The sequence below is a fragment of the Sylvia atricapilla genome, chromosome 2 (genome assembly GCF_009819655.1).
Source record: "Sylvia atricapilla isolate bSylAtr1 chromosome 2, bSylAtr1.pri, whole genome shotgun sequence".
Lineage (NCBI taxonomy): Eukaryota > Metazoa > Chordata > Aves > Passeriformes > Sylviidae > Sylvia > Sylvia atricapilla.
The window spans coordinates 109787610-109812659 of NC_089141.1; the positions used below are offsets into that span (position 1 = coordinate 109787610).

Below are 25050 nucleotides of genomic sequence, written 5' to 3' on the forward strand. Positions count from 1 at the left end.
TGTGAGTGTGACCAGCCTCACCGACCTCTCTCCCCCTCAGCAGAGTAAAAGCCCTGCCTGTCTCTGAACCCACTGCCAGAGGCAGCCCAGCCATGCAGACAACCCTGTGTTCAACAGCTGGAGCTCAGCACAGCCCCAGTGAAACACCTCCAACCACTATGGCAACACTGGGACACGCTTTTCACACATTTTCTCAGTGGCCAGCAGAAAGTTAATATTTTTCTACAAAATATGACTCAGAAACTGGTCAGGGCTGTGGTACTAGAGCAGTGGAAGTTCTTCCCTGCAAGGCTTGCTTTCCTTTTAATGGCTTTCCAAATATTTTGATCCTTCTGTGGATCTGTTCCTTATGGGAATTAGAAGAATGCCAAATGGATGCCTTCTGGTTGGGCAAGACCATAGTGCCTGGCTCCACACAAAGCCACAGTCATGAACCAAAAGATAAGATTCTCAGAAACAATTAAAACACACTGTTGGGGGGTAATACAGGAACAAATATTTTTAGGAGCCATGAGGACATAAACAGTCCAAATAACTTACTGGAGTCTGATATTGGCTGGGAAAAAAAAAAAGTTACTGGAAAGGAATCTTATTTAGAAATGAATAGGCTGGATTAATCCTAAGGAGGTAGTAAAGCTAAAATCATTTGTAATATATATCAGAGGTATATCTGTTGTTGTGGGTCCAAATAGCAGATTTAAATTAAATCCCTCTCCAATTTTCAGGGACAGAATTATCCCAAACATTCTTAAATTATTTCCACTGCTAGTAACATTCCCATGAGGAAGAGATGGCCTCCATCAGCCTCAGTATTGATGAATCTGGCACTCACACACTTTCACACGCCCCTGCAACTCTTGGCTGTGTTTATGGAGAAGTGCACCATACTCCATGCAACATTTTCCATTGTGTCACTGAGTAGCTGCTTCATCATTTCTCTCTGTTTTCACACTTGTTCTGCTTTTGTGGCTGTGTGGGTGGACAGGCCTGTGCAGGCACAGGAAGAGGCTCTGTGTGCATGCTCCACTGAGACCCTTCCAACTGTGATTCCAGGAAAAAAAAAAAAAACCCTGCACGGCCCCATGTGGAAAAACGAGAGTTTGGATGGGGAAACTGGCACAAAGAGGGAAACTGAGGGCTCTTACCTCATATGTGCTCGCATTTTTTATTCCAGCAGACTGGAATCTGGGTGGAAATCTCTGTATGGAATGCAGAGAATGAAGTAAATATAAATGTCTGCTGAATTTTGAGTTGCCTCAGTGATGTGTGTTGTGCTGCCATTGTATTCATTCAACGCGGTTTTCATTCCCAAGGCTTTCTTTTCTAACCTCCTGTGCTCATGGGTGGAAGTTCTCAAAAATGAAATGCCCAAGGGAAAGATACAGCTTTTTAACAATGTCTTATATTTAACAATGTCAAAATGTCATATTTCCTGTGGATCCATGCACATGTGAGTACATAGATGCATATCCCTTGCCATGGTCCTGATATTCTGAAAGCAGAGCACAGTATGGATTGCATCTGCTGTGAAGATATGTGAGTAGCATGCAAGAGGACTGGGATTCCTTTCCTCCCCTAAAATTAAGTGAATGCCCAATCTGGTCCATTTAAAAAGGAAAAAAAAAAAAAAAAAAAAAAAAAAAAGCCACACCTGACCAAAATAAAGCATAAAGCCCACCACAAAAAACCTTAGAAACCCAAATACTTTCTCTAGGGCAATCTTATGAGCTCTAAGGGCAATACTCCTTTTTATTGAGGTTGATATATTGTACCCTGAGTGGGAGTGAAATCTATTAGGGCAAGAAAAATAATCCCAAACTTTCTTTAGTTCATAGACAAGTTCTCTTGCAAAGTCCTCGTGGAAAGTCCAAATCATCTGTTGCTTCCTCTCCCACAGCCAAAATACACTTGATCCTGACAAGAGACATTAAACAAACAACTTTTGAGGGAGATGTGTGACAGCACAAGTCCGAGGTGACCTACTTTGGGACATTAAATAAAACTGATGGGAACAAGGGAAACAACCACTGCTGAGATGAGTCAGTCACTAAAACAGTCACTCAGAGAAGGTCCAAACATTGCTCGGCAGCTTTTTTGCCCCTAAAAAATCTCCTGAGGATTTGAGAGGGAGGATGGAGGAGGGACACAGCTGCACATCCATCAGCAGTCCTTCACCTGTGTGCCAAATACACACAAACATGCTCATGAGGAGAAGAGAAATGCACATTTCTGCACCCCAGCTGAGGTACAGCAGGAGCAGACAGCCTGTGAATCTTATTTGTTGCAGAATAGCAGACTTAAACAGATCTTGCTAATATAAACACACTCAAAGAGGAGAATGAAAGGGATTACAACTCGTTCACACGACAGAGAAACCTTCACAAGTGCTCTAGAAAACTAAGCCTGCAATCTCTTAAACATTCAGAATAGGATCTTAAAACATCTCTTAGCAATCTCAGACCTCAAAGGCTGAACAGCTGCCCTGTGCTTTCAATGATGAAAAAAATATTTGTCTTTACAAGGGCAACATTTTGTTTCCACTTAGAGCATGAATTAGCACACTTTAAAAACCAAAAACAAACAAAAAAACCCAAAAAAACCTTCCTGTATAACCAAAAACGTTTTGAATGCATGCACTTAAGCAAGGCTCTTTTAAAAAATTGTCTACTCATCACAAGAGCAAATAATTTCCATTTTTAAAATAACAAAACTGGGGACCTATTTTTCCTGAGGCACAGCAAAACTATAAAGATGATGGAAGAAAAGCTGAACTCTGGCCTGTCCTCACAAAGTCAGTTTTTACAACATTTAACTCAGAGTTTAATTTGAGCTTATTTATGCAAGTCATCTGCTCTTAAAAGTGAGGTTATCAAGATTATGTACGTCTGCCTGCCTTTCTGTTCTTCTTTTTCCATTTTCCACTTAGCATTTTGGGAAGAGCCAGTCTGCTAACGGTGCAGTGAAGACAGCACTTTCAGTGCCCTGATAAGAATAGACACAAGTGTTTATAGACTTTAAATTTGTCTGATATGTTACTCCTCTGATGGAGAAGAGGCAAAGGACCTGATTCTGCACGTTTAAAGCACATGACTCCTGTTCAAACTGCCTTTGAATTTGGGTTCTATTCCACCCTTAGCTGCACTGCTGTACAGTGCACAGGCCTGTCAATAATTCCTCAAGCTGCAGAAAATGCAAAATTCAAGAAATGCATTGAAAGGCCAATGTTCACAAAAAAACAGAAATGTATTTCAGTCAATGCTGTGGCACAAAGCCCATCAAAAGGCTGGCTGAAGGAGAGGAGAGAGGATCCAGTCACTCTAGCAAAGCTCTTCACTTCAGCACAGAAATGAGAAGGGAAACCAAAGGCTGGAAGCAAATTCAGGCCACTGCCATAGGGGAGTGAAGAGTAAGTTGTAAAGAGTAAGAACAATGAGCTCTGGAAATGAGCCACTGACTGACACAACAGATCCATGTGGATGTTACCTTATCTTGAGGTTGTAGGTTAAACCTGGAGATCTTTCAGGAGGTGATACTCTAGCCAAGCATTTGTTGGAGAGCTCAGGGCCCTTTGATTCTAGTGGTTTAGAGGAGCCAAAATAGAAGGTTTAATGGTCCTTCAGTCTCCGCCAAGTCACCAAAAAAACCACAGATCCCAAACAAGACAGGAGATGAGTGAGGAACCTGTGGAAGCAAATATGCTGGAGTCTCCAGCTGCTCTTTTCTCTGCTACTGCCTTTGGGATCAGAAGGGTGAAGTCTGAAGGGAGAGTGGGTGGAGGTGGCAGGGATGTCTGTCAGCCTTGGGGGCCAGCCAGCTTTCTTATCACTCTGGTACAGCATGTTGAAAAAGCAAATTGGGTTTCTTTTCTTTGTTTTTTGAAGCAAAGGGAGTGTTGTGGCTGAAAGCAACCCAGGAACAGGTCCCAGAATTGCTGATGCCTGGGGAAGCTGAAGGGCTGGGGCCAGATGGCAGAGCAGGAGTGTCCAGCCTTCTCTGGGGCAAGGTCCCCTCAGCTGTCACAAAGTGAGGGGTGAATGTTTGCTTCACAGTGCTGGCTGTGCAGCACGATCACCCAAATGTGTGTAGGATGAATGAATGGCAATGTTCATCTCCTTTTCACAGCTTTCTGGAGTATTTCAGGGAAGTAACACCAGAATGGGCAGCGTTGGCCAAGCAGCTGACACCCTGCCAGATCACATCCTTCTTTACCCCAGGAAAAATGATTTCTGCCTCATTAAAGGCAAAAACTCACGTAAATATCAAGTTACGACTGATCATGACTTCTTTTCATAGAAAAGAGGAGAGTCTTCAAATTTTCCCCTTCAGAAATGAAAATGAGTGTATAATCTCTGGAATGTATCTGGACAAAGATCTCATTATTGCCTTCACCTGTCACAAGAGCACCTACAACTCTGGGAGATAGATCTCTTTTCTCTTTTCTTTTCTTTCTTTTCTTTTCTTTTCTTTTCTTTTCTTTTCTTTTCTTTTCTTTTCTTTTCTTTTCTTTTCTTTTCTTTTCTTTCCTTTTCTTTCCTTTCCCTTTTCCTTTTCCTTTTCCTTTTCCTTTTCCTTTTCTTTCTTTCTTTCTTTCTTTCTTTCTTTCTTTCTTTCTTTCTTTCTTTCTTTCTTTCTTTCTTTCTTTCTTTCTTTCTTTCTTTCTTTCTTTCTTTCTTTCTTTCTTCCTTCCTTCCTTCCTTCCTTCCTTCCTTCCTTCCTTCCTTTCTTTCTTTCTTCCTTTCTTTCTTCCTTTCCTTCTTTTTCTTTCTCTCTCTCTTTCTCTTTCTTTTTTTTCCTTCCTTCCTTCCTCTCTCCCTTTCTGCAAAATGAAATGGTAATCAATGATCTAACAAACCAAACGGAGAAATAAAACCCACTTCTCCCTCTCTGAGTTGTAACTGGTACAGCAGTGAATGCCTGTATTGCATCACACTAACACCAGTGATGAGTAAAGGACAAAGAGGCCATATTGCAATATCAGCTGGGGACAAGCACCCAGAAAAAAAAGAAGTAAAGAGATCAGGAAAGTCAGAATTAAAACATTAAAAAAATATTACATTTACGCAATCAATGATGCAAGAAGTTGAGCACCAAGGGCTGGAGGAAGATGTTGGACAGCTGATCACCAGCTGATGAGCCATGCAATATTGCTGCTTTTTAACTTCCTGGGGTGAGCCTTGTCCTGCTGTGAACAGAAGAAAGAGGTTGCATTTCATGGTATGGCAGCACACACAGAAAACCAGGCAGCATCCACAGGGAGATCCCCACCAGTACTCATTGTACTGACAGCTAGTGACCTGCCTCTAACCCATTATGGAATCAGGCTTAATGTCCCGACCACTACACCTCCTGAAAGACAGGGTTTTTAGGGGAATTCAGCTCAACCCCTCATCTGTCCTGCAAGCACATTTTCAAAAACCCAAATGCCACACCACACTTTATCTACACTTTGTATTGCAAGTGGCATCAGAGGGGATTTTTCGAGTTATTTTAGGGTCAAACCGGCTTTTTGGAATAAAATGAAACTACAGTTCTCATCAAATCCTAGTAGTAGCACCATATTTTATCAAATAATTCAATAAACAACATTAAGTCACACAGATTTCAGTTCCCATTTCTCACTAATTGGCACCCGTATCACATCCTGTTGTGTTACATGCTTTCCTATTTGACTGTGCTACGAGGAGAAATAAAAACTTTTCTATTTTTCTTTTTATTTCTAAAGACAATATTAAAGCGTTATTTTTGGTATGTAATGGGCACTGTTTTGCTCTGACACTAATGTTTCCGGGAATAGAGCTGTTTTTCTTCAAGAAGGAATATTTTCATACCAGAGATTGAGTTCCAAAATTTGCTAGAGTCTTTACTTCATGGCAATGGCTTAGAGCAGGACAGATATATATTTGCTTTCTAACTTAGTGTTAAGATCTTTTTTTACTATACCTGTTCTTAAAAGAGCTTTCTATAAGGTCCATTTAGATTTGCAACACTATCAGCTTTCAAACCTGTGCTTAATACATTTTATAATTTCAAATCAGAGCTCATTTTTTAAACAGTTATGTTGACATAATGATAATCATAAGCAAGTTACAATTATATCTATAAAATTATGAATAATATTTTTCTTTTAATCTGCTTCTTAAAAACTCTTGAGGTTCAGTGAGATATGAAACCAAAATCTTTCATTTGTACAGCAAATATCTGTGCTGCATTTTATCTCCTTAGACTAAGTATTAGTCTTGAGACTTTACATAATTTTGTTTACATTTGAAAAATGTTTCACTGCTCAGATATTTCCACAATGGCTCTTAAGCATTTTCTCTGAACATTTCATTAGCTCTCCTCACAAAAGATCACCATGACCACAAACAAAAAGAGACCTTAATTATAGGGCATTTTATGGACTTAGTGTTACCACAGTTTGGGAAGTCTGAGGTTTGAAATCAGTTTTGGTAGGTTCTAAATACCTTTATGATTTAGTTTTAACCAGAGAGTAACCAATGTATGCACCATGGGCTTCCTCTTCATGCTCTCTGTTGAGAGTTTGTCAGGCTTAGCTGTGATGGGTTTTTTTTAATTCCTCAGAGGATTTCCAATCCTCTGTGTGCAATGTCGGAACAGAAATGCCATGCTGAAGAAGTTGTCCTAAAAACTTCCTGTTGGAGAAGGAAAACTTCTGCTGGATGGTTTCAGACAATCTGGTCCTTCTCTTCCTCAGCTAAAGGAACCTGCATCTGGCTTGAGGTTGAGTTTATTCAGCTGTGCTCTCTCTCGTCATTCTTACAGTCAATGTAGTGAACCTGGGCAAAAGAAAGTAACCCTTCTCCAGAAGGCATTTCACACTCAAAAATCTGTGAACTCTATTCCCAGACAGATTCTTTGATGCATTACCTTAGTGTCCTGAGCACATGATCAGAGCCAAGGATATCTGGCAGAAATGAAACAGAGCAAAGGAGCAGAGGGCAATTCAGACTGCAAGAGCACTCTCCTCTTTGGAATCATTCCACACAGGATAATATGGCCTGAATACAAGAGGCTCAAGAGACTTTTTCAGCAATGACATACCATGGTGCATATTTTTTATTTTTTTTTTTTTTTTAACATGGCCACACACAGTGAGCTGGGAAAAGTATTGCCAGGAGATTATTCCCTTGCTATTCCTAAAACAACAGGAAATCAACTATCTCAACACGCACAACTAATAAAGAACTGTGAATACCAATGCTCTCTTTTAACAACATAACTGAGTATAACACAGTACTTTCCCTCTCTGGGTACAAATAAATGGGTTGCCATTGCTGCCACACACACAGAGCACATTTTGCCCAAAGCATGTGTTTTACAAGGCTACAGGTTTCCTCTTTTGCATGGAACAACCTTGGAAATGGGGTGTTAAAACTGATATTTTTTGCCGATTTCCTGAGTACTTGGTGTGACAACAAAATGTAAGCTAGAGAGCAAACGGACAGACCGATGTTTCCTCTTTGTTCACTCACTTCTCACAAATTATTTTCTCAGAATCACAGGATACTTCAATTGCAATTGCATCTTTTCTCTCGTCACCAGACTGTTCTTAGCAGTCAGCATTGCTGTCTTACTCCACTGTCTCCACTAGTCAAGGAAAAAAATCGTGTTTGTGCACTGTCCTCCTCTCATCCTCTATTAAGTGTCCCTCTTCCATGTGCTAATCCTACCAGCTTCTCTGTAGGCAGAGAAAAAGTGCTGGAAAAGTATTGCAAAATCATTCATGCCTTGTACCTTCTTGTGTTCTTTACTCCTACATAAAATTGCACAAGTGGCCAAAGCTCCTGTGATTTCTCACTTGACTTTTTAATCAGCTGCAAGTCATACTTTACTTCAGTAAAGCTTCAGTGTCACACACTGAAACCTTCACAGTGCAAAAGCCAGGGATTTGTGGACACCATTCCAGAAGGATGTGATACATTTCAGGTGTACATTTCTTTCATGGCTGTCTGACTCCAAATACAGTTGAAGTTCTCCACACCACACACAGCCATGTCACCCCTTTTTCCTGTCCCCAGAGGGGTTCAGTCTGTCTGAGATCTTCTTTTCTTCTTTGTATGTAGAGAGGTATGTCACTATTTCACAAAACCAAGTCACTCTGGATTCTCAGTAAGTGTATTAATGAGATGGGTGTTTTGCAGATCCACCAGCTCTCTTTGCATGACACACATTGGAAAGCAAACAGCTCTCTCGCTTCTCTAAGAGCCCAAAAAATCTGGGCTATTATTTCCTCTCTTTTCCCCCCCAAATCTTCCCGGTGTTTCTAGTTTCAGGGTCCATAGGCAACATATTTGCCACACACAAGCTATAGGAGTTACTTTCTTTTCCTGACAGCCTTAGATGATTTTTTGTCAGGTTGTGTGTCCACACTAAAGAGAAGACCAATTAGCTGTCAACAACTAGAGTGTTTTTAAATCATTGTAGGAACTCATGTCTCTGTCCGAATTTTTCTATAAATGTATGGTAAGAGGAATGAGGAGACACATCTTTGATGAAAACTTCACACAGGATTTTCAAACACCTCTGTCTGTTATTGCTCATCTTATTTTTGATGGGATACTTGTAGGGCAAAGACCATGTCACTGAGGTGTCTCTTTCGACCTTGATTCAAATAACCTGACCTATTGCTATCAAATGTCATATTAACAAATTTGTGTTCAAAAGAATAAAAATACATTTTCTTGGTATGTTATTCAGCGTAAACACGAGGAACCATATCAGCTGCAGTTGCTTCTCTTTTTTTGCTTGCGTGGTAAAAAATCATCTTATACGTAATGGCAATGATTTGGCAGTGAGAAGACACTTTTATTAACCACGGGGCTGTTCAGAGTGTGCCACAGCAATGGAGTCATTGGCAGAAGAACATCCTTATATTTTATGTCCCCTGAGGAATTCTGCAGGTAGAGGCAAGTTAGGACCTACCTACGGCTGATCCTTGATAAACACCATTTAGAAGGGGAATAGAAGATAAGGTTGCCTTACAGATTAAAAACTCATCAGGCAATCCATATTCAAAAGTCTGATGCAGGCAGTAAGGAGGTTTGCAACCTGATTTTTCCAAATTCTAAAGAGATTCCTGGCTATGGAGACACATTTGCCTTTCTTGCTTATTGGGAAATTTCTTTTCACCAAAACTGGTCCATATGTATGAAAAAAGGCCAGATAGAAACCATTGCAAAGAACATCAGAAGAAGTTTTTTTTCAAATTATGCATCTTACAAAGAAAAAAATTTATATTGAGAACTGTAAAAAGTCACATACAAACACACAGGCTTTTAAAGTTAGGAAGGCTTTAGCCACAAAGAACTAACTCCATGTGCATCCCCATTCTCCAAATGCCTGTTATTAAAAATCAACCCCTAAAATAGCAAAAGAATGGTTCCCAAACAAAGATAATCCCATCAGGAAATATTTCAGTGAAAGAACATGAACTGGCTGATGCGAACATGTTGTGATTCAGCCATAATTCCATAGGAATGATTATCTTCCTTTAAATTTAGCACAAATTAAAGCCTGCCCTGCCAAACTGATCACTGATTTGCAGAAAGGCTCAAGCAGTGTCAGCTTTAAGAGCAGAACTGAAATCCCCCTTCTTGCTGCTGGCTGGCAGCGGAAATGGCGTTGAGATCCGCGGGTCTTGCACAACCCCAGTTTCATTTCATTGTGCACAGCGTAATCATTCCCAGGGTGACTAAAAGCAAGAAAAAAATAAAACATGAGAGTGGCAGGAGCTAACCATTGCTGCTGTGACAGTTTCGTGCTGTGTTTCACAAACGCTCACGTTGGCAAAGAGGTCCCAGCTGGGCCGAAGCTCCCGACAACAAACAAGACAAACACAGCTCCTGATGGGGAGCCAAAAATGAAACTGTCGACACTGAGAACCGCAGCTTTCAAACACCCGCGTGGTGCTAAAACCCCCTCACCGACACACCTACGACAGCTCCAGGTGCCGCTCTGCTCTCTATCAAACCCGCTTCAGCTATTTACAAAACACAAATACAGAATAAACACGCTACTTATGCAAACATACACCTCGTGCACTTTGAAACACAACTTTCCCGGTTCCCACGCAGGATTCTTCGAGATCCCGGAGCGCACCGGGCGCAGTCCGTGCCCTCGCCCGGGGCTCGGGGACCGATCATGACCCCTCGCAAATCCAAGGGGACACCGCTGTCCCCTTGCTGTGACAAAAGCTGCCCGGCTTTGCCTCCCCAGCGCTCCCCAGCACGGTGAGGGGTGTCCCTCCTGACGGGGACAATGCTGCCCGCAGGGGACATGGATTAGAGGAGAAAAAGGACTTTCGGGAGCCAGGAATCGCCCATCCCGCGGCACCGAGAGGCTCTGGAATGGGATGGGTGGGCTGGGCGGGCGCTGAGGTCACCACAGTGCCGGGGCGGGCCGTGCCGGGTCTCCGCTCCGCTCCGCTCCGCTCCGCGCACCGGGCGCCGGCCCGGCGGAAATCCCCGCCGGGGGAGGCGGGGGAGGGAAAAGGGAACGGCCCAAAACCGGCAGCTGCTGCTCGCCTCGGCTCAGCGCGGCTGGTCCGGCACGGCTGGGGCGCGATGGAGCCGCGGCGGTGAGTGGAAGGAAGGGGCGCCGCTGCCGCTCGGTGCGCGCTGAGGGGACGCTGAGGGGATGAGCGTTCCCCTCAGGGAAAAGCGAGTTTTGCTGCTGCAGCGGGCGGGGAAAGCGCTGGCAGGGGCTGGGCTGCTTGGCTGGAGTCAGGGTGACCCTCGGAGCAGGGACAGGCTGAGGGACAGCGCTGCCGGAGCCGCGGGAGCGGAGCCGGGCGTTGTCAGAGCTCCTCCTCAGCCCGGGCTGCGGTCCCCGGTCCGTGCACAGCCATCGAGGGCTCCAGGCAATTAACGGGCCTTTTCTGGATATTTTCAGCTGAAGGGTTGCGATGGGATATATTGGATATCACTTGGGATATATTGCCCAGGGTAGCGCTGCTTTACAGCAGATGTTAGAAAAGTGACCAGCTTAGGGCACCTGCTGATCGACAAGAGCCGTGTCGCCACAAGGTTAGCGGACAAAATGGGTCTCAGCAGTGGAGCCAAGCCCCCAAAATTGTTATTACAAGTATTAGGGTATCTCTTGCCTGGGTGAAGAGTGCCACAGCAGCCACATCCCATGGCTTTAGGATGAAAAAGCTGAAGTGCTGGTAGGAAGGATCATCTCCAAGATGAGTGAATCATCAGCAAGAATTTATGAGAGGAAGTGCGACTTTCTCCTGTTTCACATGGCATTTTAAAAAACTTGCAGAAGAGGAAGGTGTGGGAAAGAATTGAAACAGTTAAAAAAATTAAAAAAAAATTTAAAAATTAGGAGAGCAAGAGACAAAGAAGGTAGTGAAGCTATGGCAGCAATTTGCTAAGTTCACTGCTAGTGTGATGGGCGCAGGAGCTGAGTGAATGTAGAGGGCAAAAGGGAGGTTTCTCTGCAGACAGAGCATTTCTCCCTTTTTCCAATTGAAGCTTGTAAAAAAGCTATTCCGGGAGAAAATCATGGGGACACTGCCCCAACAAACCACAGCAGCAGCTTCCTCCAAGCAGGAGGATGAGTCCTCTCTGGATCTGTCCAACCTTGACTGTGGCATTACTTACTAAAATAAGAAATCAAGATCCACTTTGTATATACACCTATGAGAATCAGTTCTGGCTGAATATCTAAATGTCCCTGAGCATCAGCAAATGTCTACTACCATGGGAAATTCCCTAGAGAGTCCCAAAAAGATCAGTCAGTTATTGTTATCGTTCTATTCAAATGAGTTGCTATATCCATAGCTTCTTACTTGGGTGGAGAATAATTAAACAAACACAGGTATGAGATTAAGAAAGATTGAGGACTGCGTGAGCTGAGCTTGCCAAGGCAGACAAGCCTGGCACAAAAGTGATGACTCTGCACAGTGTAAAAAATACAACAGGAATAAAATAGAAATCCACGTGTAAAAGCCACTGTCAGAGACAGAACAGAATGTTTGGGTGTGCTTCCTTGGGAGACTTCCTTTGCGGACTGATTTTTGAAGTAATAGAGCTGAAATTTTCCACACTGGGCATCCACTTAAACTTTTCAAGCCTCATCTATCAAATAATTTCAAAGGACACAGGAAAAGAAAAATTGTTTTCTTTATACAAAAAAATCATAGTTCAGGCTGGTTCTCCCCTAAAATTTCTCCACCTCAGTCTCTGGAAATGGGGCTTTAAGTAGAGGTGGATTTTGTGTCAGGAATGTCCTCAGCTTTCTGCATGGGAAGCTGAATATGTTTGGGAAGATGTTTATTTTCTTGGGGGGCGGGTGGGAATTAGAGACACTCCTCCACAGCAGAGGAGCCCCGAGCTGTGCCCTGGCAGGTGGTGAGAGTAAAGCTGGGCAGAAGCAAAGCTGTGCCTGGGAAGTGATGCATGAATTCCTGTGCTTGGCTGGACAAAGGAGCAGCACCTGTGAGGAAAGGGCAGGAAGCCTGGAAGGAGAGGGGATTTTGTAAAGTACAGCAAAGTGAGAAATGGCTGCTGGAGTGTGAGCTTCGGTTAGAGGGAGGAGGGCAGGGCAGGGTTGGTTTGGAGGGAAGGCAGTGACTGGTCTGGGTGGGAGACTCTGGAGCTCAATCCTGGATAGAATTGGTCTGCTGGAAGCTGCTGTCCCTTTGCCCCAGCCCAGGGCTCAGTGCCTGAGGGCTGAGAACACCAGGGGAAGGGAGCCAGCTGTCCCTGGGTAGTGAGGCCCCTCAGTCCTGCCTGCAAAGGGGAGCTGGGTACGCTGGTGACAGCCCAGTGCCACTGTCACTCTGCCTGTCGGCTCAGCTTTGCAACCCTATTGCACCTGGGGCAGCATCAAGGTGGGCAACTGCAGCCACACAGCTCTCATTCCAAAACCTTTCCATCACCTTTCTTTCCCTCCCTACAGCAGTCTGAAGGAAGGAGAGCACAATGTGTAATTAGGTGCAGTGGTGAAAGGCTGTTTTAAAGTAACTCAAAGGGAAATGCTGTCCTTTTATCTTCCTAAGACTTCCTCCTTCCTATGGGATGAGAGTTAAACCACTTGGACTTTATAGATGGGTTAAACTGGGTTCCCTATGGCATCCTTTCCTTTGGGGAGACTCCTGCACAGATTTGCCCCTCCTGAGTAATCAAACACACCAAATTCTTCCCAGCGAAAACCTTTGCACAGCTCTCCACTATCAGCAGGTTTCCTGTTTACACATTTTTTACTGAGTGCACAACCTGGGCAGCATGGTCATCTGCTGTTTGCCCTTTAATCAGACAAAACCACAACTCCTTGAGTTTCAGGAAAAAATTGGAAAAACTGGGTTTTTACCTGTGCGGCCACTGTCCTTCCCAGTGACCCACACAGGCTCCAGAGTCTGTTTGTCCAGCAAGCCAATCCATCCTTTCAGAAGAGAAGACAGGCCCAACACCAGCTTCATGACCTCTGCTCTGATTCCAATATTAGTGCATTTTGCTGCTATTCGTGGCCTTGGCCACCAAACCACTGCTGAGTTGTATAAACAGAAGTTTTGCAGCTGTGAAAAAATGCAAATACTTAATGGGGCATTAAGGAGCAGTACCTAATTTACCTACTTCTGCCACTATATTAAAACAATCAAAATCGGGTTTGTTGGTTATTTAAACAACAGAGATGCAAAGTCAGCTGTAACACTCGTTTGTTTTTTGGTTTAGGTATGAATTTCTGTTACTGCTCCTTCCTATCCTGAAAGCCGGTAAGTTCAGAAAAACTCAGTAAATGATTAACTGCCCTCCCTTTAATACAGTTGTCCAAATGCACAAAGTGGTTGTAAAATGTACAATATGAGTGTTTCTGTGTTTTCTACAAGATACTGAAAAATTCCTCAGTGTGAAAGGTTTCTCTGACATGCATCAGGGAAAGAAGACAATCAATTTCTATCAGTTTCATTGCAGAGAACAGCAAGGGACCTTATGGATGCGCCTGCTCAGATTGCTTTGCTTGCTTCAGAGACCTCCCTGTGCACTTATCTCTGTCAACAAGGGCTTGGAAGTGGAGTAATAAGAACTGCTGATAAGCAGATCTAACATGCCTGTATACTCAAGAGTAGACTTATACATCACAGTGTCAACTAGCCAATATTAGTAATTTTACTACTACTTATTAGTAGTAAATTTACTCCTACTATTAGTAATTTTACTTTTATTGTGGTTCTAAAATATCCCTTGCAAAACAAAGGTAGAATTAAATCACACCACCTGGTGATATTTAAATGTTTTTTAGAGTTCTCTTTTCTGTTCTTGCTTAATCACTGAAAAGGACTTCAACAAAGGCACCAAGGAAATTCCTTGGTACAGGACAAACTGTACCAGATTCAGTCTCAATAGATGCTGGCTGGCCTGTTTCTGGCCAGTGATGGAGTTGGATCCATCTTGCCAGGGCATTACTTTTCCTACTGTTCCAATGGGTTTCCCAAAAATCAGAGTCAGGGAATTGCATTGCAGTTCAAGCCTGTTACTTCCAGTCCCTGTGGAAGTGCCTGGTAAACATCTTGCTTTTCTCTCTGCAAGCATTATGTCTGCCTCAGTGGTATTTTTAGACCAGGGTGTCCAACTCAGATGTGTAGATGAGCTGTTTCTGAGTCCAGTCCACCCTCACAAAGACAGACCTCCCTTTAACATTGCCACCTCCCTCCTACCTCACCACGTGCTGATTCTCCATTTCCAAACCTCCACTCCTGTCATCTTCCTTTCCCTCAACCATCCACCCACATAATCCCTTCCCCCTGCTGTAATCTCTCCCATCCAGCCCCATGCCTGACCCCCTCTTTCCTGGCACTCACCACACAACACTGCTTTAGTGCCACCAACCAGTTGCACCAGCTGCTTTTGGCTGCTGCCCTGGAGGTGACCCAGCAAGGAGGCTGTGGGCAGAGCTGCCCAGCCCTGTGGGACTCACTGAGCTGTGCTTTCTGCATCAGCTGTCAGCCCCCTTGTACCTTTGCTTTACTCACATGGAGCTGAGGCCACCTTTTCCCATATCTGGAAGGCAGGAAAATTGTTCTGGAAGCCAAATACAGTCCTGATTTTACCTCAAGTGACATTCAAGATGTAAATGTTTAATGGATGGAGGTATCTGGGTGTGCTGGTTTGCCAGCTGAGTGTATTTGTTGAGAGGGTGTCACTGAGAGTAGTAGTAAAATGTGGTTGAGAAACACTGCTTTTATTCCCCTTCTTAATTTTTTGGGTCTCAAAATAATGGCAGCACCCTTTCTTATCAGTGTTTCCAATTCTTGTGATTTAAGTGGAGTTGTTTGGCATTTTTCTTAATTAAAAAAAATAGAAAGAAGCGATTCTTAAAGCATGAGGACTTGAATATGTGTCTGCAGTCAGTGCACAAAGTGAAATGTGGGTATCCATGGGGCTAGGAATGATCAAAACCATTGGCTCTAAGAGAAAACATCCCTTTGGACAATGCACAGACAAATGGACATGGAGAGAATTAGCCACTGGAAATTTGGGGGATAGGAATGACTATGAAGTGAGCACAATCACCCACTAGCTATTAAACTAATACTGGAGTCTATATGGTAGAATGGACTTGAAAATAATTACTTTTTCCCCCACATAACCTCACTTTTTTCTCTCTCTCTCTTTTAATTTTGTAGTTATTGCACTGGAGGAGAAGAACATCATCAGTAAACTTGGAGACAATGCCACACTAAGTTGCATTTATAACAAAAAAAACTTGCAATTAAAAAATCTACGGGTATATTGGCAAATAGCTGATGATTCCTATCAAGAAAAGTGTTCAGTTGTACATGCACTGATCTCTGGCCAAGATGATAACATAAATCAGTGTATTCACTTTAAAAACAGGACTCAGTTATTCTGGGATAGGTTGAAAGATGGTGATTTTTCTCTGCTATTGCTAAATGTCAGCCAGAGTGATGGACATACATACAAATGTGTAGTAATGGAGAAAACTGAATTTTCCGAAGTGATTCACCAGGCAAAAGTGGTTCTCAGTTTAGCAGGTAAGAACTTGTGTCACTTTCCCCAAATTCTCGTTTCTGCTTTTCAAATTTGTGCTCTTTCAATGTTATATTTAAGCACGTCTTTGATTTTTGAAACAGGCTTCTGCCCTTTGCTGAAATGAAGTGTGCTTAATTTAAATGTTACGGACAGGGAATGTAAATCTGGGAGAATCCATGTAAAAACTGTTTGCCCAGTGTGTGTTTCTTTTCTTCTTGTTTTTCATGGATATCAGGGCTCTTGCATGTGACTGGGTGACAGCAGCTTAAGTTGGTCCTTTCTTCCTTTGGGCTTGGCTTTAGCTTTCTGCCCTCCCAGTGATTCTCTCAGCTCTCTGGCTTAGAGACTAAACCTGCAGGCATTTCTCTTTCAAGTCATGAAGGTGGTGTGAAATCCAGCAGTTTGGCTTCAGAATCCATCTCAAAATTTTGCCTTTCCAGTATGTTTCAAAATGTCAACAACTATTTCTCTTTTCTCTTGTTCTCCAGCCAGTTACAGCCAGCCAATACTCAGTGGACCAATAAGAAACAGTGACAGCACTGGAGAGGAGGTGACCTTCAACTGCAGGTCTGGCAATGGGTACCCAAAGCCCAACGTTTACTGGATTAATAAAGTGAACAACAGTCGCCTGTCTCCATCAGAAACAGAGATCATAGCCCATGACGATGGCACTTTCAGTGTTTTCAGCACACTGAAGGTGAAAGCCACTTCTAACATGCAAATAGAGTGCTCCATAGAAAATGAGATGCTGCAGGAAAATCTGTCAGCCAACTGTAAGTTCCTTCATGCTGCCTCACGTTTTCTAGGTAGCAGGAATATCAACCAGCATGTCTCTGTCTGTAGATGCAAACTAACGAGGGCTGTGTATTAATTCAGCAGTTCCCAAATTCTCAAAAGTCTCCAAAATTCCAAAATTCAGCAGTTCTGAGATCATCTCAGGCTTTGTTTCAAGCTCCAGTTATGCTTAGCCTTGGGCTTGATGTTTAATTCTTCCACATTGAAATGAATAACTCACCAAGTGTGTTATGACAACAGCACTGAGAAGCTCCTGCATCCAAGGCAGTTGCTGAGCTTAACCTTTTAGTTCCTCAGGAACATGATGGTTTGGGGAGTCAGGTTGTGTTTTAGGGGCCACCATACAGCAGATCCATGATTTCTGACCCCTTACCCAACGGCCTTGCAGCAGTCACATTTGCTTTTTACTCTGCCTTGTTCCAAAGTTCAGCTTTCAGTTTCCAAACCTCAACTGAATGCAGTGCATGACTTAAACTGGGTCTGCAGCAAATGGGCAATATGAGCTCAATAGAACAATGTACCTGACAGCACAAAGTATAATGTGCTATTTATTGCTGATGTGATGATTGATAGTAAAAGCAAGTATTTAGTCACTCAACTCTTTACAAAACCAGAAAGCTCTTTTAAAAAGAAAGGTATTAAGAAGTTATAGTTGCAGTACGACTGCTGCAGTTCATTATTCCCAAAAAGCTGTGTGGAGAATCTGTCCGGAGTGGGAAGGCTGATCTGGGGATGGATTTTTGATCTCATTGCTGTTCCTGGTCCTGCCTCCAGCCACACTTTTCTCTCACAGGTCTCTGAACCCTGGTGCAGGGAGGTTGGAATGTTTGCATGACTGTAGCTGGAAATTCACTGCTAATTTACCTGAACACCCCAAACACTGATCCCATGAATGTAGGCAAGTGATACAAACGATTTCCAGGAGCAAAAATTGAACACATGAGTAGATGTTGCACAGTAGACTTTTTATGTGACAATACACTGTGCTATCATCCCAAATTAAAGGAAAACTAAGTAACCTCATCATTAGTTTCCTAATGGTGTTGTCGTGTTTTCTGAGGGAAAAGATCTTCATTATTATTTTTGGTTGGTTTTTTTTTTTTTTTAAAGTCTCACAATTGCCCTTGAAAGAGTAAGAGATGTGATTTGAAACCTTCAGTTTGCAGCAATGAGTGAAGATTCTTGACTAGCTTCAGGGAAACAGGTTTTTACCCATTTTTCTGAATACCATCAGATTTACATTATAGATTCTGTATAGATTTATTTTCAACTGAATCTAGATACAAGCCCAAACATACAGTCTCTGAAAGCTGGAGGTAAAGAAGAAAAAGGCAGAAAGAAGGATGGATACATGATGATGACAGGGAAGAGCAAACTGGTTATTTAGACATAATTAGTTAGAGATGTGTCTTGCTCAGAACGAATCACCAATACGAATCACAGTGATACGAATACCACAAATCTTTAGCTCTTCAGAACTTTTTACTCATGTAAAACATGGTGAAATATTTGCCTGGTAAGAAATGTGAGAATTTGCACCTTATGGCATCCTTTTCTATTTTATTTCAGACACACAGCAGAAGAAAAGCAGTGATTCTGCGACAGAAAGTGATGAAAACCTAGGAAAAAAAGGACGAGGTGCTCAAGCAGCTGGCATCATTGCCGTTGTCTTTGTGATAGGTGTTCTAACTGCTTTAATCTGCTGGCTGTGGAAAAGGAAGTCCTCTAAGCTTGTGTCCTATAGAGGTAATGAGACACTTCATTTGCATGACCAGATTATAAGGAATCTTTTTCACTTGCCAAAATACTTAATGTTATCCAACAGGAAGAGAGAAAGTATGACTAAGCTACCTGCACATGGCAGCAGGAAATCATGCCCTTATCAAAAACTTGGGGTGCCCCTGGGGAGGAAATTTAGTGCCCCAGGATAAGTTACTCTTCATGGTTTGCTCTTCCTGTGTCTGAGCCTCACAGGAATTAATTTCTGGATGTGAGAGTAGCTAAGATTTGTGTCTGTTCAGGCCATGGTTTGTCAGCTGTGATCCCTTTAGGGTCTTTCTGGAGAGACAGCACAAAAAAGGGCTGGGGTCAGTAGGTCACTCAGCTTAGCACACTTTGAAGCAGAAATCAGAGCATAATTCAATCCTGAGAGCTTTAGTCACTGGCTGGATGATTAAGGGTCAAGATCCTGCTGGGGTCAAGTAGAAATGTAGCTGATCTCATTGTCACGTGTGTATCCTTGTTTAGCTGGATTTGCCCACATGTGTGACTCTAAACAAGCTCTAAAAGACCTCTTGTGGACCAGGCTGAGTCTGCCAATGTAGCTGAGCACTTGCACTAAGCCCCTTTGCAGCATACAGGAGCTAACATCTAAGGGACAGAGCAGGGACAACCACACTTTCCATGGATGAGGACAATCCATGTTTTCTGTCCATGCCCTCTCCCTCAATGTTAGCAGGCCTGGGTGCCTCAGAAAAGATCAGGGGAAAGGAGGGTAGTGACCTTGTCCAGGGTCTGCAGCAGCTCCTGTAGAACTCACATCCTTCCTTCAGAAACAACCCGAGAGTGAGGCAGGACTCTGTCCCAAAACGTGGAGCAGGGCTATTGCTTCAATCCCAAAATCTCTCCTTTCTGAAATGGTAGCCTGGGCTGTAAGCAAATACAATATTGGACTGCATTTTACAGAACCTTTAGCACATTGAACACTCAGCTTTGGTGGATGTTGCTCAATATTAATCTCATTTTTCTGAAGACTGAATTTATCTATCCTACATGCTGAAACCCATGCCTTTGTTTCAACAGATGTCCAACCCAGAGAAGACCAAGGAGGACTCAACTGTAAGTAATAAAAATATATTTTTTTTGTTTGTCTTGAGTGACTTAACTTTATAGCTTCAGTACTCAAGTTCAGCACAAGCCTTTAGACTTGCTGGATGATAAAACTGAAGGATTTTTTTAGCTGGTCTTTAACTGGGATATAGGGACATCTTTTGCATCATGTCTGTGAACCTGAGCCTATATACACCCAATTTAAAAAAAAACTCTCCTTTCCTAGAAAAAACATGCTCTTCAGACACCTTCACCGTGTTCATATTTTTATTAGCAAGAATGCAATATTGCAGGCCAGCTGGTTTACAGATTCATTTGTTGTTTATAGTAGAGGGAAAATGAAAATTGGGTGAAAAAATGAAGGCAGATTTGGAAAAGAAATTGAACAGAGGACTGGCAAGAGTACAGGGTGAAATATCTGCCTATTTGATACCTCATTTGGTAGTTTCTACTGAAGCTAATGACTGTTGCCTGTGTGTCTGCAGAACAGGCAGAAAATACTGTGTTTTCACTAAAACTGTAATAGTTAAAGCATAGTTTGCTGTAGCAGATGCTGTGAATGTACCCAGTTCATAGTATCAAGCAGAAGGAAAATAATCCTTAAATTAAAAAACTTTTTGTGGAGCTTCTTTGACAGTCATGTAAACTGGGTTAATGGTCAGTTATTTCCCAGACTGCAGCCTGATCCCCAACATTTGTGTTTGCTAAACATAAAGAGGCATTGCACTCCCTCCTGCAGAGCATAATCTGTGGAGGAGGTAATAATCTCCTTAAAATGAAGAGACATTTTCTCCTTTTGCTCCTGGAAACTGCATTATCATAAAACAAACAGTTCATTTAAGGTCAACTTTTTTTTCTCCAGATTTACTCACATGAGGTCTTTCTTGGTTAGACCTCTGAACTTAGCCCATTAGTAAAAATCCCTCTGTGACATAAATAAGAGTAAATATTTATCTTTTATTGAAGACTGCTGTAGCATGATTTGTTCATTAGGAACAAAGCAAAGGCACCTTCCAGATGTTGTCTTTTTCTTGTCCTTTCTCCATTCCACCTGCGGATGAGGAGGTGGGAGAGCAGCTTTGGTGGCTCTCTGATGGCAGAATCTGTCCTCCTCCAAGGGTAAATTTAAGGCAACTTGGATCAATACCAGAGAAATGGAAATGGCCCAGGGAATGTGATCTCTGGTGAGAGACTGGTTGTGTCTGTAGGCTGGAGAAGGCCAGGCTGATTAAGGACACAATAACAACCCTCTTCACAGTGTCTTTTGAGAGGATGAGACAAGTTATTTATTGTGCTAACCCAGCTGACACTGCACTTCAGGCACAACAGACTTAAACAAAGGAAATTTAAGCCAGATGTTAGAAGAAATTGTCTAAGGGTAATGGTAATTGAGCACTGAGGCAGAGTTTGTCCAGATTGTCAAGTCTCCATCAGTCGAGGTTTGTTGCTTTGTGTGTTCTGAACAAAAGAGAAAACCTGTCAGAAATTATTTAGAAATAAAGCTGGTACTACCTTAGTACAAAAGATGGGCTCTAGGACAAATTCTAGCCTAATTCAATCATTATTTGGTATTTTCAATCCTCTTGTGTGTGGTGGATGTGGGTAAGGCCCTGGGGAGGTGCATCCAGGGGAATGCTCTGCCACAGCGTTTTGCTTTTCAATACTGCTGTAAATGCACTTCTGGCACCTTATGAAGAAGGTCAAGTTGTTTCATGGCAGTGATAATACTGAAACTAACTTTGCTGTTACAAAGGCAAAAAAGAGATTGGAAACTGGGAGGAAGGCAGATTGTAAAGAAAAGTCTCTGCAGACACTCATTACAGTCAGTGGGGCAGGATGCTCTGGTGAGGAAAAATTCAGAGCTGGAGCAATTCTGAGCTATTATCTGAAGGAATCCTTTCATTTCCTGAGTGGAGCCTGGGGAAACCGTTTTCTCTTGGCCACAGAGAGGTTTTGTGCATCCAATTCTCTGAAATAGTATTAAACAAAGGGATGTCAGGTGACACTGACATCCCTTCACAAGATAGGACACTTTTTTCCATTTGCACAGAGAGGCACTTTCAGACTGTGGCATGAGGACAGAAGGCCCCCAGTGTCTTGGGTATGCAGGCAGGACTTCTCCACAGTCAGTTCTCTCTCAGCAGCATGAATATCTCTTTTCCATAGCCGTGCAGCTTGTTCCTCTGGTTATGTAGTAAAAGCCATGCTAGGAATGAGGATTTCTTGGGAAGTTTTTTTTTGTCTACTTTTTTATTAAAAGAAGTTATTTTGTTTTTTTACAGCACCTGCCTAAATGGAAGGTCTGCCTACAATTTGGGCAGCTGGAGATGTGTCAAGAGAAGCGTCACTCCCTCAGTGGCAGCATTGTTTGTAATGCAAGTGACAGATTTCTGCCAAGAGAGATGGCAAAAAAAAAAACCCAAAACAAAAAAATCACTGTGATTGTCAGTGATTTGGGCACTGGGGAAAGCAGAAAGCCTGGGACTCAGCTGCTCTGCGCCAGATCACTGAAAGACTGCCCAGTCTCCCATCATGATCCTTGAGGACTGTCACAAGCAGAAGCAGCAGTTTCAGGGGCATGAGATGTTCTTGCTGTCACCTTACCCTGAGGATGACTACTGCATGTGAAGAAAGGCAGCTAAAACAAAGAAAGAAAACTGAAGGACTCTGCAGAGTGTGATTTGTGACCTCTTCCATGTTTCTCTCTCTAGAGTACAATCCTCTCACTGTCTGTTTTCACCAGCTGCTGCTGTGTACAGAACCAGGCAGAATTTGACTCAGTCCTCCAAAAACAGGAGTTGCTCTAATGGGGTCAAATTCTGAATGTGTTATCATAAGGGAAGGTGCCTTCTTTAAGCCTTGATACCAACATTTTGGTTTTCACCAAATATTCCACCAAAAAGGGGACTTCCACTTTCAACAGGAGCCAGCTGTGAGAAAAAAACAAGCTGTGGAAATCTGACCAATTAAAAATAGTGCTCTCTGCTATGTTAATGTCATGTTACCTGGACTTACCCTTCTCAGGATGGAACAAAAACTGTGGTTGAGCTCTGCTTGATTCAACTGAATCTTTATTTAAGCACTTTTCTGTGGCTTCCTGGGAGGATTTTAATCTGAAGGTTTTAAACTGAATTTGTGCTTGTGTCTCATCCTTACATACACTCAACAAAATGAAAAAGAAAGAGCAATTTCTATCAGTTGTCCATGAATGTTCAGAAAGCCAAGAACTGTATTTTCCTTGTGCCAGTGCATCTGCCTTTGTTCTTTCAGCTCCAAGTCAGCCAAACTGACTGGCTGAAAATAGCAAAACAATAAACTTTGCTGATGATCTGAAATTTTGAAGGAGGAGGAATTTTTACTGGGTCTCTTGCCCAGATGGGACAGTTTTCCCATCTTGGCATGAGGGGGCTGGAGATCAATTTTAAACTGAGCTCTGGAAACACTTGACCTTTCCTGCACCAGTTGCTAAACTAAATTGCATCATTTTTGTGACTAAGTCATAGCCTTGTGTTTATTCTTGCTGTGTATGCGAGAGGCTCTCCAGTGTCAACTCTGAGCTCAGACACTGATTTTTCATATCAAGAACCCAGCCAAATGAAAACTCTGCTGTACTCACATCACGTGGAACCAGGACCATTTGACAATAGTGCAGCAGTTATCTTTTGTCCAAGCAATGCCCTCAGGCTGGCTCCCAGCTGAGTAGCTGTGCTTTTCTCATGTCCATAAACCCAAATCTAGAATCCAATTCTGAGTCCAAATCTAGTCTTCAGAGTACCCTGAAGGGAACTTGCTTGAGGAAAGCTTGCAGATACCTCAAAAATGTGAACGACATCTGTGCAGATCTGCAGGGTAACCATTTCCTAGTGGTTCAGTAAAAAGTCCTGCAGATATTTCCTCCTTTTCTGTCACATGAAGTTGTTTTGTGCAGCCTCTGGTGCTGCTGTACCTGACAGAAACCTTTCCTACAAGTAGTTTTCCACTTTTATATTCTGCAACTGTAATGGGTCAGAGATGTAAGAAGTGACCTAGCAGTCACTCTGCAATATGATATTAAAACAAAATTTAGACTGGTTAGATTTTCTTACTTCTGGGCTACTTCATGGATACACCTAAATACAAAATCCTTCTCTTTCAAAATCTGTGCTTAGGGTTCCAGCTATTCTTTTTCCAGCTACCCTGGCTCCAAAGTCTGTTCTCAGTAGCTGTTGTGCTATGTCAAAGAAAATTTATTTGTTGCTTTGCCAACTTGCAAAGTGACTCTTTCTCATATTTGTAGCAAACATGCACAAAAGGTCATGTTCCAGCTATTGTTGGAGGATATAAATCCCAGATGACTGTTGTTACCATTCAAAGGCCTTGGGAATTTAATAATAACAGCTTTTGTCTCCACATGCCATGTTTATATTGTAAATAAAATCTATTCGTTCTTCTGGATGTTTGACTAAATCTAACACATGGAGACAAGTCAATCCAAGCCATTCCCCCACTCAAAGTGGCAGTTTTACTTTTAGCCACATCCCTCAGTGCTCCTTTTCAAATCCCTCAGATAACGGGAGACAAACACAGCACAGAGCTGACCACTTTTGCTTTATTTTGGCTCACACAAATAACATTCTTGAATAACACAAATAATATCCCTCAAAAAACACAACAAACTCCACAAAAGCCAGGCAGTAGCCTGAAAGCAGCACAAAGCCTGGGTTGATTCATCCATTTCTCACCCAACTTTACAACTCCAAGAAGAGCAAAGTTAACAGCACAATCTCCTGCTTCCAGAACTGGAACGGGCTCATTGCTCTCCCCCAGACCAGTCTTGCATCCCTCTGTTTGCCTTCATTAAAGACAGCAGCTCACTTAAACACATGCAAAGGAAAGCAACAGTTGATGCAGCTTTGGAGGAGGATTAATAAATGGACTCACTTTCACAGAATAACAAGAGACTTTTGTTGTGGCATGGCTGGTAAACCACAAATGGAAAGCCCCAAGAGAAAACACGTGTTGCTACTTAGTGATCTGAATCCATCTGTCCTGTTGTCAAATTCACTGTTTAAATCTTTTTACCTGTGGGAGCTGAAACATCTCTTTTGCTCAAAAAAAGCATTCCCTTTTTTCCAGTCTGTCCTCAGTAGCCATTGTGCTTTGCCAAAGAAAATTTATTTGTTGCTTTCCTAATGTGCAAAGTGAATCTTTCTCATATTTGTAGCAAACATGCACAAAATGTCACATTACCCCCAAGCGTAATTTCTCTAACATCTCTCTTTTCCAGAGGAAGAGAAACTGCTCTAAAGAACAATTAAGTGCAGCCTAACTCCACAGTGAGAAAACACCCCCACCCTCATAGCTGTTAAGCTTTTGGGATTTTTCCTCTCAATATGTGGTGGGCATTAGGACCTTCACCACCTTCATG

At 42.6% G+C, this 25050-nt stretch overlaps 1 protein-coding gene across 1 annotated transcript; it reads left to right on the top strand.

Moving 5' to 3' along the window:
• The first annotated feature begins 10535 nt into the window (after positions 1–10535).
• ICOSLG (inducible T cell costimulator ligand) lies at positions 10536–24077 on the top strand. Its single transcript, XM_066314094.1, has 7 exons — positions 10536–10597; positions 13701–13741; positions 15653–16021; positions 16508–16792; positions 18384–18560; positions 19617–19652; positions 21926–24077. Exons 1-7 carry the CDS (start codon positions 10584–10586, stop codon positions 21934–21936), a joined length of 933 nt encoding a protein of 310 aa, XP_066170191.1. The 5' UTR covers positions 10536–10583; the 3' UTR covers positions 21937–24077.
• The last annotated feature ends 973 nt before the right edge of the window (positions 24078–25050 follow it).